General features: G+C 33.3%; 1 protein-coding gene across 1 annotated transcript in view; it reads right to left on the bottom strand.

Moving 5' to 3' along the window:
- The window catches only part of SLC27A6 (solute carrier family 27 member 6), a 38,711-nt gene that overhangs the window by 7,605 nt on the left and 15,058 nt on the right, over positions 1-16,048 (bottom strand). Inside the window, exons 5-6 of the mRNA XM_058828072.1 lie at positions 7,104-7,298; positions 389-479 (exon numbers count right to left, since the gene is read on the bottom strand). Coding sequence (XP_058684055.1) covers positions 389-479; positions 7,104-7,298 — 286 coding nt within the window. The remainder of the gene's footprint in view (positions 1-388; positions 480-7,103; positions 7,299-16,048) is intronic.

Genomic DNA, 16,048 nt, shown 5'->3' with positions numbered 1-16,048 from the left:
CACTTGATCTCTCATCAAAAAGCATTTGCTCTAATCCACCAGTCCTTCCTGTAGATCTCTTAGGCAACCATTTCCTTATGTTAACCTCCTTTAAAAAACACAGATGTTACTATGTATAAATTCAAAGATAATACTATAGCATCACTTTTGAACTCTGCTCTTCTGTGACTATATCCAAGGATCTCCTGAGTGCTTCCAATATCAGCATTGGTATGTTTAATGCTGTTTTACCTGAGATCAAAAATCATATTGCTTTTTTTCAGAGCAAAGAGTAATAGTTAATTTGGTAAACTGCAGTAACACAATATCAAGGCTCCTTAAGATAACTCTCTGAAGTATTTTTATTAAAATCAATAAGCTATAATATCCTATTAAAATACATACTTACCTTTCTTAACTTTTTCACACCAACCATGCTTATTTCTAATTGGTTCATCTTTTTGGAAATCATACTTGATTAAATCAAATGGGAAAAAAAGCTAAAAAAGGGAAGAAGTCATCCGTTACTCATCTACACAGTGACATCTGGTGGCAGCAAACACACATAAGGAAACCTGTATTGTCTTGCTCATCTGAAAGGAGAATGCAGTTTCATTTAAAACTGAAAACATTCTATATGAAAATTTATGCCATTTCCTGGAGGTAAGCAACATCAAAACAGTTTTTTAAATGAAGCCATAGAACTGTTCTGTTGTTGATTTTCTTACAAGTAAGTTATGGGATCCACATCATCAGTGAATGAGCAGCGTGAGTCAGCATAATGGAAGCATTATCTCTAGTATTTCAGTGACATTTAATGGTGGTAGCCGATAGGACGTATTCTTGGGGTCTTCTGGCACTGAAAACAGCTGGCAAGAGAAAGGCGTCACAAAGGAGTATCTGCTTCCTGTTGGGCTTTACTGTTGCTTAACTAGCCTCAGTTCCTCCCTCTTGCTTTCTCAGGCTGCTGTATGGTGGTGGGAAGTGAGCACCAGCAGCAGGGTACATCTTGCCATGGCTCCAAGCAAAGTGAAGAAGAGGACAAGATTTCCTACAAAAACTAGCAACTGCAATATTTTTTTTTTTCCTTCTTTTTTTGTTTTCTTTCTTATTTTCTTTTTTTGTTTGTTTGTTTTTTTCTTGAGTATACAGCATTTGCCCATTATTTTGTTTCATTTTTCTGCTGTGATATGAATCCAAACTGCACCTTCAAGAGACATTGCCTGAGACTATTTGGACAACTGTGTTTGCAGTAGTCCAAATTGTCTCTTCATTATTCTAAAGAGACAATTTGGCCAGCTTGGGATTCCATGTTGCCTTCTCAAAAAGAAACATATCAGCAATTTTTAATAACTAGTGAAACCGAGGTAATTATCTTTTCCTGAGAATTCTTAGCAATAGGGCAAAAAATTTATTAAACATATTATTATATTAAACATATATTTACCTGCACTCTTCATGATAAAGAAATGCAATGTAACTTAAGGAGGATTCTATGAAAGTGAATGAAGTAAAGGGTAGGATGTTAAAATATAAACCTCTTTCCTTTTCTGCCACTAACTTGGTTGAAGAGTTGCATCTTTAGCCTAATTTGAATGTTGTTGTAAATACATTAAATTTTTTTTCTTTAATCTGAAAAAGAGCAACATGAATCCCACAATTTCAGTTTCATATGGAAAAATCTGGTTCATTGAGTCCTATCGATGTGTTTTTCTTCTACCCTAAGTCTGAAACAGAAAGTTATTTTTAAGAGTTGATCAGAGGAAAAAGGTCACAGCCTGCAAAATAAAGTAATGATTCAAGAATAGGACACTAATTTAATTAAGTGAAAGGTAATAATTTTTATTAACCTCACATTAAACCATTTACCAAAGTCAAGAATCTGAGAGCCAAAAAGTTTCCCTCAATTAGAAAACAATTGATTATTCTTGAGGAACAGAGTGGTAGTAGGTCTTTTTTTTTTTTTTTTGGCTGTCTAGATTTAACTGCTATTCTTTTTCATTTTCTTTTTACATTGATATTTACTTTAATAGGTTTCATACAACCAAATGCAGTGAGTAAAATAAATAATAAGAATGAAATGGTATAAAATTAAATGTTACTCTGTTTTTGTGTCTGATTAGAATAGCTTAAAATAATGCATCATACAGAGTAGTATTTTGACAAGACAGTTTTTGAGTTCTGAAAGAATGAAGAATTATTTTAAGTTGTTATAAACACTCAGAAACTGTATTCAGTATCTGAGACCATCTAAAAACTGTTGAGACTACTATTATATATAACTATACTATCTTCTATACACTTTTTTGCCTACAACTTTAGAGTATTAACAAGGTTAATAATAATAAAAATAATGAAATTGAATTATTTTTAATAATGAAATTTTTCTATTTGTTTTATTATTTATTTTAATTTATTATTATTTATTATTATAAATATTATAATTTTATTATTTATTTTCTTTTAATACAAAATTAAAAGAAAGTACATCTTGTATTAAATATGCACAATGAAACTATACAGAGACTGTGCAAACAGCTGTGCCTGCACAAAAGTCTTTTCCAAGCTAAATCATTCTGTGATTCTAAGCAGCTTGCTTTTCATATTAAATACTAGGAAATGAAAGCTCCATAGCAAAGTATTTAGTCTGGGCACAGACTAACATTTGGTTCACCTCATTATTTAAATTCTAATGGGACAAAGACCTGAGCTGTTGAATCATTACCATGTTATTTTCAGAGTACTGCATGCAACATTCATCATTTTAATCTACATCCTACTCTCTGAAGCATGACATAAATGTAGCAAACAAAAAGCATCACACAGTGAGCTGAAACTGAAAGTGTGCTAATGTGCAATATTGTCTACTACTATGCTGTCTAGATGTTATGTAGCTTGTTATGTACAGCTTCCCTCACATTTTTTTAATTGATTAGAAATACGTGCATTTAAATATTGTTTCGAAAGAAGTTGTGACATTACTAAAATTTTAATTTACAGGGAATGTCCAAAGACCCATTATGAGAAAATAGAGATCACAAGCTTTTTATTACTGATTTGAGAGATCACGTATTTTTGATTTCTCTTGGTTTCTAAAACAAAGCATTACATCTTTCAGGCATCTTTAAAAACTGAAATGTAAGAAAAAACAAATATTTGGAGCATAGTGTCATCACATCTTAGAGACATTTTTAATAATACACTTGAAATGCCTTATTTATGCTGTAAAGAGCAGACACATAGGTCTCACACACAACTTTGTTTGCCAAAGTAAACAAAACCAAGAAACAAATCTTTTAAGCTATGTTTGATATTAACTGAATCATAACATGTCAGAATTCAATACCTTAGAAAACACTTGTAGTACTTTAGATTATTTTAGCTCAAAATTAGTCAAAGGAGAAGCATTAATTTTCATTGGCTTAGGAGCTTCTATTGCTTGGATCTATACATCAGTATTCTTCCTTTGAAGAATCCAGTTTTACAGGATCTTAACATTTATTTGAAATTAATTTTATTTTAAAACTAAAAAATTTGTCTTCTGCCACAAGTTCTATGACTGCATGAGGAAGTGCATAATACTAATTTTGAATGGCTGGGTGAAAGCTATTTTATATGCTGAAATGATTTAAAATTTGTTTTAAGATCTACATGTTTCTCAGCTAAAAGCTGTTTTTTATCTATACAGTTTTGCATATGAGATTTGGATTCCTGTGGTAGTTTGCATATCCTTGCTTAAAATAAGGAAAAATTACATTTACAAATAAAGTTTGGATTTTTTTTCTCTTTTTTTTTTTTTTTTTTTTTACCTAATGGTTTTCAGGTGAACATGCCATGGGTTATTTTTAGCCCTTCTTATAAGCTTCCTCGGATCTCATTAAGCCCAAGCTCCCTTGTTGTCTGCCATCAGAATTTATTTCAGTATAAGAAAGATATATATATATTTGATAGAAACACATGAGGGTCTTTAAGATTTTTCCCATATCATATTTATATAAATACACATATAACGAATGTCATATATAACATAATTGATTATTAACATTAGCTAGGTACATATGTACATCAGATGTAAAGATTAAACAGTAATTTATTATATTACTGTGTTAATCAAGACACTATTTTTTGTAAAATATTTTAAGTTTTACTAGCTAAAATGCTATTCAGAGGCTTCTACTTTTCTGTTCACTGCCTCTATGTAAACATCTTTATTGAAAGATTTATTTATATTCTAGAGGGATGCTTTCAAGCACATGAGCTAATCCCACTTACATAAAGAACACAGTGTGAAAAGAAACAAGTGCAAACAAGATCACTGCTTTTAGTTAACATTTTAAATACAGTAACCGATGTAACATTCATCTTTCTTCCTATTACCTTATCTCTTCCAATTTTTTTAATGAAAATAAATATGTTCCGTAGAACCTTAATATTTATCCACAAGCATTTATCCCCAGCCCTTAGCAGTTACTGGCAGAAGTTACTTTGCTCATTCTGAGAACTCAGTTTGCCTCTTAAAGCTGTAATTTTATCTGTATTTCACCTTTACAAACTGCCATTGTCACTACCTACAACAGTATGCACTCCTCTTTTTTTCCTTCTCCTCTGCACCCCACTAAAAATGTTATACTTCAAAACTTCCTGCTATCATTCCCTCTATACTCTCAATACCTGTATCTATAGGGCTTTGTACTGCATTTACTTTGTTGCCAGATGAGCAATTATGCTGTAGGAAGAGAGCAAGTTTGTTCCTTCTCCTTTAGTGTATCACATATATGAACACAAACCTCTTTTTCCCACTTTCTCAGTTATCTTTCTTTCTATTTCCATTTTAACAAATAGGTGTTTAGAAAATCCCTAGGAAGCGTGCTAAAGGGTACCTAATGCTGTCCTGCATGTCAAGAGAATGTTTCAAAAGCTGTTGTAGCATGTCTTTGAAGAAACAACAAATGTTAGGAATTCAGTGGATGGGCCTTGTCTGTGCCATTGTCTGCTTTAATGCAGGAGACAGATTTTCTTTCCAACCTCAGGTCTTTCACAAGTCAGTAAATCAGAAATAATGCTGCTCTCCTTTACATATCACTAGTTGTCTAGTGGATGTCACCCAGACTGAAGTAAAGCAAACAACAGCTACACTTCAGAAGGCATTGTTTAGTAATCTGCAAGCTGCAAAATTCATTTTAAAAAAATGGCCAGAACAAATGCCTGAAATAAGTGAAAATGAACTTATCCGTGGCATTAAAATATGTATTTAGTGTCACATTCAAAATCCCCAAACTACTTGATTAAAAATACAGGGGATTAAATAAATATGCAGATAGTTTAAAGTTTGATCTTTATCTGCTGTAGCCTTTACATGGCATTTCCAAAAGGTTAATGACTTATGACAAAATTCTGCCAGTTCTGCAATACTGAAAACAAGTTTACTCAAATTTGGAACACATGCAAAATCTTGTAAGATTATAAGGCATCTAGCTTAGAAAAGTCTGAAACAGAAATTAACATCAGCTGTAAGGTTCCTCGTTCACCTGCTACTCCTAAATTCCAGATCTCTGATTTCCTGTAGCAGTTCCGGACCTTTCTGGAGATATCCAGCATCACTGGATGGTCACTGCCAGCTACAGAGCACCAAACATGTAGGACAGAGAATCAGTGGAGTAGTGTGCTTAAATTCCTGAGCTCTCACTGGTTTCTGAGCAACACACTAGCTCTTGTGGTGTTTTTTGAGTGGTTCCAGAATCCTCACTGCAATATGAGTTCCTGTGCAAGAAGTGAAGAATTCCTCTGGCCCCAGTGTGTAAATCAGTCTGTCTAGTGATTGCACTGTAGTGATGGAGTATTGAAGTTGAGGATGTTGGAACATATGCTGCCTAGAAACCCATTCACATGGCATCAGAAGATACCTCTGCTGTATTTCCAAACAATGATTTTACGTCACTCCCTCAAAAGCTTTGTTGGGACATCTTGCTATCAGCTCTCCTAAGTTAGGAGCACAAATCCCATTTATGTCAACAGGACTTGTATACAGAAGGTATCACTCAATCTAAAATTACAGGAAATGCATGAGGTATTATTTATTTCAAGAAGAGTAAAAACTGGCATAAGCAACAACATCATGATATATATGTAGTCTCCTTGCAAAAAGGCTAGACATCTTTCATATTGTTAGCTAAAGCTTGGGACACAAGTTCCTTTCTATGGGACTGCCAAATAATTTAAAAGATTGTCCTTACAGGATCAAAAATAAAAAGTCTATCTGTGAATTTCAAGCAGAAATAAATTCTTCATTCACTCAGAAGGATAGAGGAAAGTCATAATGTGTGATATAAATAACACATAATCTTCCTCCTCAAGATATATGCCATTTTCAAAGTTGATGAAATACAGAACAGGGTTTTTTCTAGGTTCAGTGACCTGGAACACAACAAAGGCCTACAGACTGTAGATAAAGGGGTATAGCATTTTTTAATTAATAATTTTGCCACATATTCTCTTCACAATAACTCAACAGTGATTATATTCTGTTATCTTTGACATTTCTGAATACTGATACAGGGTAGATGTAGTTTGAGTTAATTATGTTTATTTTCACCTAAGTAAAAGATATCTATTAAATTTGTAGCTGTCTATATGCCACTGTATGGTATATTGCAATTCTATTATATGTAATATATATAATTATATTATTATTAATTCATTTATGCCAAATATTTACATAGCAATATGCAATATGAACATACTATATAAACACATCTCTAACTATAATTTGTAGAAGCGTAAACCAGAGTTTGTAGCCTTATTTCAGTGATGAGGAGTTCTTAGCTATTAAAATAATCAAACTTTTTCTTTTGTCCTCTAAAGTAGTAGAGACCTGAAGCTATACTTGGCAACTGTAAGATTACTGAAGACTGTCAGAAGAAAGCCAAAGCCTTTTTGACTCTTGTGAACACTATGAAAAATCACACTGTTACTGCTGAGAGTACAACTGGATTGGATGCCCAGATTTTACAGAGGGTCAACTAATAACCAAGTTAGAAAATCTGCCTTGGACTTAGGACTGTACTCAAACTAAGAAACACAATTTTTCAGCACTACTACTAAGTAGAATGTAAATAAATAGTCACCTTATAAAAGAAATTGGTGCGTCCAACAGATCCAATTTTTCCTGTGTGGTTCATGAAACAAATGTTTCCTTCAGTAGCACCATAGAACTCACAGATCTTAATAGCACCAAATCTGTCTAAAAATTCCCTCCATACATCATTTCTTACTCCATTTCCAACTGCTAGTCGGACTTTGTGATTTTTTTCTCCTTCCTTCTGTTAAAAAAAGAAAAAAAATTAAAATATAGTATACCGATAATTGTATATGATCATTGCATATATTGCGGGAAAAACATACTTTCTTTGGAATACATCCAGTAAAAAATAAAAAGAAGAAAAAATAACACTCAAGAAGTTAAAGAAAGCTGGCATAGCTGGTAGATATCTGCAAAGCAGTAAGCTGCGATCTAAAACCTATTACCTTGTTGAACAAATTATTTCCTGAAAAATTACTACAATTATTTATATAAACACTTTCATATTTCAAAAGTCGTATTGCCTCAGTCTATTTCTCCCCAGAGGAATTAAAAAATTGGGAAGAACAGAGAAAGATGGAAATTATTTCTGTCATGGGATAAAAGAAGAGAGGAACAGCTACTTTCTTCTGTCTTCAGACTGATTATGAGGAAACAATCAGATTTCACACACGTGTAAAATATGTTCACCCCCACATATTGCATATGAGTCATCTTCCATACTCTTTTCAATATTAAGACTGTGAGATTTTGTTCAATGTTACTGGAATATACTATTCCTTAGTGACCTTGAGTCTTTACTGTAGTCAGGTCCCATGTTTACCATAATGAACACAATAGTAAGTATCCAGTTCAGTAAAATGTTCTAATTTTACATATACATTCCCAAATATTGAGATTGCATGGACCAGCTTTAAAATACAATCATATTTAAGCTGAAGTACCAGAAGGCAAAACACCTATACTGTTTGGATTCGAGTTTATTTTCTTTTAATTTCATCTTGTTTCAAATATGACTCCCTTTACAGTAATTTCAGGTTACAATACAGAATGTCCTAGAAGTGAGATACACAAATAAAAAAACAATACTAAATAAACATAGGTACAATTTGTTACTGCATACCTTTGGAACTGCATAGCACTCTGCCACTGCAACAGTCTCTATACATCTCTACCTATACTTCTATACACATGTGAAAACCTCTCTATATACAAATCCACACATCTGCACATATTCACATTCTTTTCATACAAATATATATATAGATACACATTCACATACATATACTATAGAAAACAGAGTCCCTATTTTCTGCTTTCTGTTATGGCCCTCCCACACCCCCCCCACCCAAACCAGTATGAATTAGTTATGGTTTTATAAAAAAAAAAAAAAAATCCATTTCAACACATTTAGTCTCATATAAAATCACAGCAAATTATTTTTGTGAAGAGATCTTGTCAGCTGAGTGAAACAGGAATCTTTTGAATAATTTGGATATTAAAAACAGTAAAGCATCATCTGAGTACATAGACAGCAGTGTTCCTCCAAGGCTTATGTCTTGGACATACTTAATTTTTCATGAGGATGTGAATTCTTCTTACTGTAACGAAAAATTGCAAACACAATGGAATTTTAAGCTCTATGCTTTTTCCTCCCTTTTCAAAAACTGTAACTCGCAGAAAGATAAAATGTATTAATTCATCTTTAGAGCCTGCCTTCTGCAAAGCTCTCTTGCTGAAATGATTTAGCAAGGAAAGCACTTATTTCACTAGATGCAGATAGGTGTCGTCAGATTACAATCTGAGGCATTATCCCACAGTTTCACCTCAAAACGGCATCACTCACCAGCCTCCCATGGTCACTAATAACTCTGTTTTAACAAGAACCTTCTTTCCCTTCTATGTTTAGACGTGAAAAGTAATGTGAAAGTAATTTCTAAACTCATAAGCACATACTTCACTGAACTTATGCTACAACATTATTAACAAGTGCTGCATTACTTAGCACTACATATCTGACATGGACACAGCCTGGAACAAAGTATCTAAAAATTGCCCACAGATGTCATTTTTACAGTGGTTCGTTTTTTCAACTTCAGACACAGTATCACAATGCAACAGTGTAGGTTTTTACATACTTGGAATAATAACATCTGTTATGTTACATATTCAAGTTCATTATATTGTCAATGAACAACAATAATATTCTTATTTTTTAACCTAAAATGTTTCAGTGTTACTTTAAACTTAATCAGGAAAGCTTTTTATGCTTTTTTTTCCCCTCCAAAAATTGTTCGCATTTTTAGAATATTCCTGTCAGCTCAAAAGAAAACTTCTCAAAGTGGGTTATCTTCCTTGCAATTTCAAGACTAAACTGAAATGAACATGTCCACAGCTGAACTGCAGTTATCGCTTGCTGATGACACTGAATTATTCAAATATACTGTCTCTGCTAAGATACAAAAAGTAGCTCAAGAGATACTTTCAAGGAAATTCTTTGTTCAATGAACAGAAGAGACAAATATATGCAAATATATATATATATATATATATATTTATATATATATATAAATAAACACACAGAGTAATTGAGTCTTTCATCAGCCTAGGAACATTCAAAACCTCTAGAGACCAAGCTAAAAAAAAGACTTTGCTTCGATTTTTAAGAAAAATAAAAATTGCTAGCTGTGTGCTGAAAAGATTGGTATTTTTTTTTCTAGTCTAGTTCATCTTCTAGGATGAACTAGAAGATAGTGGCCTACATGGATTATGGTGTCTGGGTTTTTTCCCCAAAAGAACAAGTACCATATCATTTAAAAGTGTAATAATTTCAGTTCCTCATGTTACTTTGGCTGGTTTATATTAATATAGCACAAAATTGTTTCTCTAGAGGAAAAGATGCAGAGTAGTCCTGACAGGTCATCATCACACTTTGCTTGCAATGTTAAGACCTATCATCAACATCAACAATACAAGGTAAAGCCATCTCAGTTTAGGAAGAAATGCTCTCACAGCACTCAGGTGTTTTACAAAAATACAAAGATGGTGTATGATGTTATCCTCCTGCATACTGATTACTGAAAGCAGATTTCTTAAAGGGCAGAGCAGTAATTCGCTGCTTCACAACCAAGGTAGATCCACTGTTAGATTTCATTGCTGCAACTGCCGTATTTGTGATTTAGTCAGCCCCACCATAGTTGTACCTGCCTGTTGATACAAGATTCCCTGAGAAGCACTGCAGAATGAAATGCAGTGAGAATGAAAACTATATGCAATTTCATCTTCCAGCAGGTTTCATAACTATGAAGAAAATTATTAAAATTAGGGAAACTTCAAGCAGTGTGTTTACTCACATTAGTTTTATATGTGAGTAAATTAATATAGCAATATTTTATCAATTTTTATTATTTTTATAACTAATATATGACATTAGTCCATGTTTGCTTTTATGTGTAATTTTCAATGTAAAGTGACCCACAGTAAATAAAACAGCCATTCTAACATCTGTCATCTCTTTTCAACATCAAACATCATCACAAATATTATTGTCCAGATCACTGCCAAAGTCCAACTCTTAGGACAGGCATGTTGGTATCCATGGGCACAGTGGCTGAACAGTTACGCAGTAGATAAATTGCTGCAAGTAAGAGAAGGGAAGGAAAAGGGATGATAATTCAACCAAATTACAAAAATATATGGTTGAGTGATGAACATTTAGGGTGTCCTAATGAAAAAAGAAATAAAATAAATAGGCAGAAACTTTTGCTTTAGACTGACTCAACCAAATAGGCTTTGAATTTCTGACATTTTCAGATGACATTTCATCAACTAGCTTACCTTTGGTAAAATAAATAAAATTAAAGGCATAGAAGGAATTCCAGGCAGTCACCTAGTACATCTCTCTTCCAGCAGAAAAGCTCTGTTATCCCTGTGCTATTCCTGACACCTGATCAAGCTGTGGCATGTCAGCCAGCTGCCCTGCAACAGTTGGTATGCAGCAATTGTATGCATGCGTATTCTTAGCCCACTGCAAAAACACTGTACCAAATTTACACCTCCTGCACTGAAAGCTGTATATCCTAACATTCCTTATCTCATTTACAAAGGACTCCATGCCTTCCCTTGGTTAGCTATCACAAATAAGTTCAAGTAAGTTCAAATTGCATGTCCTCTGATAATTCAATTATGATTTGTGTTTCTGAATTTACTAATAGTTCTCCACAGATAGACAAGAGATTTTAGAACAACAGAATGTTGTAACATCTTTCCAAGGTTTCTAAAAATGCCTATTTATTTTCCTGCACTGTGACATTATTTTCTTAATTCAGTGTAATTCTGAAATAAAATGGGGGTTCAGTTTACATTTACTTATTTTTTACAGTAAAGGTGAAGCACTTTCTCAATGCCTTTTTTAGTGACATCAATGCATTAATAAGCAACAGTTCTTACCATACACTTGAATTTTTTTTCCATTCATTCTGCCAAGATCTTTGAACTCTGTACCAAACATCTGCACACATCATAAATCAGTTTGACACACTGTGTCTCCATCTTGCGTGCTTGTTTCTTTTGTATATTAATTATTTGACAAGTCAAGATCTGCCTTATTACATTAAATACAACATACCGGAGATTTTTCATCCAGCAGTCTTTTCTCCTTAAGTGTTCTCAATAAACTACTTGGACTATCTATGTGATTAAGCTGTTAGTAAATGCCTCAGAGTGCTATCAACAGTATACTAACTGGTGCAGGAAGCTACATAAAAATGTGCTGAGCAGCTGCCTTAAACACATGAAAACAAGTTCACTGCCCTTCTTTTATTATTTCTGCATAAGGAAAATCCAAATGGAGAGAAGCAAAGATAATTCAAAGAAAGGAGGCATGAATTGTTCTCTGTATCATGGCCTTGATGAAATGGAAAGCAACCTCAGGAGCTGAGAATGCAAACATCTGTTAAATATAAAATATGATAAGACAGATGACACTGGATTTGCATTCAAGTATTTACAAGATGTGTATGTTACAACACATTCACCATTCCTCTATTGATACATTAGCCCTGAAAAAGGAGCATTGGGAAGTTTATTAGACTATGAGAGATATCCTGCTATTACAGATATAATACATTTTTCAAGCTGCACATCCACATTCATTATTTAGTAATGCCTAATTATAAACTGCAACTAGATTTTTTGAGGAAAACACATACCCAAATTTAAAAATACAAATAAAACAGGAAGGGAATAAAAAGATGCACCACAAGAAAGGACTGGAAAATTAGGAAAAGGACACATCTTTCTAGTTCAAGTACTGGTTGTTTAATATATATTTAATATAGCTCAGTCTCACCCCATTTTTAATAATCAATCTCCTGATAATCCATTAGAATTATATTCTAAAAAAGCTTTCTTTATTAAGCTCTTTTAATAAGAAATGTTTTGCTTAGTTGTACTCCCATTTTCTCATAATATATCTACCAACAAAAAAAAGTCACTTTTGTCTGTGTTCTACCCAGTAATATGAAGTAGATAATTGTATTTTTGCTGATTGTCCCAGGAGTGCACTAGTCAAAACAAATCACACAGAACTTTTCAAAAGTCAGTCCAGACAATTAAAGTGCATACAGATTATATCTTGTGGTGCATATTACCCACAGTATTCTGTGAGCAATATGAAGTTTCCCTTTGTGAAAGCATGATTGTGATTTTCAGGCTTTAATATAAGCACATTTTCTGCACAACTCCACTACTTTAACCCAAAAGATGAATCTAGGAATAACTGAAAGCTGGAAGGAGAGAAATTGGTCAAGTTGTATGACCTCTTAAGTCATGATCCACCATGCCAGAACCAGTAGTTGACATTATAATTAGCCATCGTAACTATTGCTGTTTAGATACAAAAAACTAATGCTTCCTAAGACATTACTGAAGACATTTTCTGTGAAGAACATCTGAAAACTTTTACCATTATTAGTGGGAGGAATGAGAAAACAGACACAGGATCATATGTGGGTACCAAGAGAGGTACGCCAGTATATATAAATATCAGAAGGCAGTAAGAAAAATAAGTGGGTTTATAATCTGTTTTAAAGCCACTTTTCAAAAATAATACTGTTCTTGTAGCTATGGCAGTTGAAAGCAAAATGTTTGCTGTGACATAGAGTCTGATTTTTATAAGGGCAAATAATACAGTCTAGAGGGAAAAATATAAGCTTCCAAATCTCATGGCCTTTTCTAACCTTTAATTTCAGATGTGCTGGATATGTTCTTAGTCTGAAAGTTCTGTTTTCTCTAATAGTATGCACAAAAAGTGTTCAATTGTATTTTAGGCACTGTTGATACTTCAGTAAATCAGCAACATCTTGGATTAAGAATGGTATCTTCTTATGACATGTGCAAATGGTTACTGATTTTTTTTTTTTTTAAAGGATAGATCACTAGAAGAATAAACAAATTGTAAAATTTCCTCCTGTAAATTAAATTTTAATGATTTAAAATGCACAGATGTAGAAATTCTTAGGAGCCTTCCTATGGAAGGTACAGATCTGGTTGTTTTTAACTGTGTCACATTTCTGGTTTAGGTTATTCCATAAAATATTTATGCCAAAAACCTGTGAAGGGCTTGACAAATTTCCACTCCATATTTTAAGGATATCAGAAAGAACAATTTCCAGCACTGAACAAAAAATTGAGCTAAACTTTAATGGGAAATAAAATGTGACTACAAGTAAAACCTGCATTGTAGAAAAGTGCCTGCTGACTACTTTCTCCTCACTTCTGTGACCATTAAATTCCCTCCCTTTAAGGAAAACTGCTTCTCAGTGAGAGACAGTGCTATCCAACTACATAAACCCCATCCTTACACCTCTTTCAACAACACTCAAGTCGACTGCAGGGAAATAAATACTCATTCTGTTTCCTTATGCCAGTAGCACGGAATTCCTTGTTTTCTCCTTCTAAACCACTATTGTTCTAACACAGAAGAGTTTTAACACAATAAATCCCTAAGCATCTTCTCTGAAGTCACTTCAGAGAGCTTAATCCCATCCAAAGAATCCTCGGCCAAACTGTATCTAGTAGAGAGACTGTCTTGCCTTGGCTTAACAAAACAAAATCTGAAAGCTGATAAGCATGGTTTTACACAGTTAGGTAACACCGAGGAAATAAGAAATGTTACCTGCGCCAGAGGATAACACTGTCTCAATACCAAGTGTGCAAAAAATATGACACATATTAAACGGGAAATTATAAACAATGATACAATTATTTCTGACACAGACTTTGAATAGAAGCCAAAGTGAATTCTGGTTTTAACAGAGAGCTTACCTATTTCACATAAGGTATAATAAATCATACAAATGCTGTCATACTGCATCACAGTTCACAAAAGAAGAAAACAGGACATAATGATTGAGGACACTGATTTTTACCCTCCATTTGTAACACATTTCAGGATTCAGATCTTCTTTAGAGAAAAGCAGGAAACAGATGCTGCAATTCCCATCTTTCCAAAAGCTTCTGGATGCAATGCATTATTAAACAGATCATTACATCAAATTTGAAATAAATCTGCAACTGTCTTTGGAATGTTTATTCTACAGTTCAAATGTTGAAATTTAAATTAGTTGCAAGCCTCTAAGGAAAATATATCTGCAGATTAGTAGAAAAGTATTACCAAGGCTTTGGCTAAGAGGCAATACAGGGATCTCTGCTATGCCATACTCTTGTAGTTTTTCAGATCACTGTTAATAGAGACCTTGAGCAATGTCAGCCAGCAAAACAAATCCATCGATTTTCTGAATATTCTTCTTCACTGAAGTAGTCATGCTAGTATCTTAGAGACAGATCCATTTTGTAACTACTGATGGCTATTAGCCATCAATGCCGGTCACTGTATTTTCACTACAATCAAAATGCTGCAGAAAAAGTGTTTGGAAGGGGGCAGGTATGAGGATTGCTCACTTGGAAACCCAGAAAAATCTATTAATGTCACATAATGACAGATTTTTTTGTACTTGTACCTAAGTAAAAAAGACAACTTCCTTTTTGAACAAATATTCTTTCCAGACAGCAGATTACTAAACCAAACTGGATGCAGAGTAACATGAGAAAAAAATTTGCTGCAAGAGTCTTCAAGAGCTGTTGCAGATGTGAGTGGGAGGCAGAATGATCAAACAAGACAAAACCAGTAAGGAAAGCTCAGCCAAGAGCCTATATGCTACTACAGAGACTTGTCCAAAGTTCAATTCAGAATTTATGAAATGAGGCCACAGTGTGGACTCTAACTGTAAGAAATTGAAATAAATGTAAACATTTATTTCAAATTTAGTGTTAAAGATGCAAATTAAGAAAATAAGGTAATTGCTATGGATTTAATCTGGGTTGATTAGAAGGGCTTTGTAGCCCACATAATATCCTGACAGAACTTTAAAACTTGCCATATCTTTCTCATATTGCTAGCATATGTAGTACTTCTACATTAATGAAACTTAAATAGAGGATCCAACTTGGGAAATTATTTTACTTATTTGAAAACTAAGAGTAAATTGCATAAGATATTTTAAAACCTTTCTATTTGTGTGAATATGTTTCTCTTCAAGTTTTAACATGACACATACTTAATATTTCTCTTCAAGTACCTAGCTGTCAAACTGATTTGTTTTATAATTTTAATTTTTCTTTAGAAGGCTAAGCAAGCAAAAAAAAAAAAAAAACCACCACCAAAAAAAAAAAAACGCCACAAGAAACAAAATAAAAAAACCCTCCTGCAGCCTCACAGAAGAGTTTAGATATGCCAGCTCCTATAGAAAGTATGCACACAAATTAAGAAATAGAATAGTTATAGAGTTAATGAAGAGTTAATGATTGTATAACCGTTGTATGCAGTATATAAATAGTTAAGGATGGTATAAATTACTTTATTTGCATAGTTTAAAATTGCTTTAACTTCAGGGTGGCTTGGTAAGGATTTAAAATTAGAAGAGTTTGTTT

This window comes from Poecile atricapillus, chromosome Z, assembly GCF_030490865.1.
Source record: "Poecile atricapillus isolate bPoeAtr1 chromosome Z, bPoeAtr1.hap1, whole genome shotgun sequence".
NCBI lineage: Eukaryota > Metazoa > Chordata > Aves > Passeriformes > Paridae > Poecile > Poecile atricapillus.
Note: the sequence above shows the minus strand (reverse complement) of the source record. Positions and strands in the feature narration are given on the sequence as shown.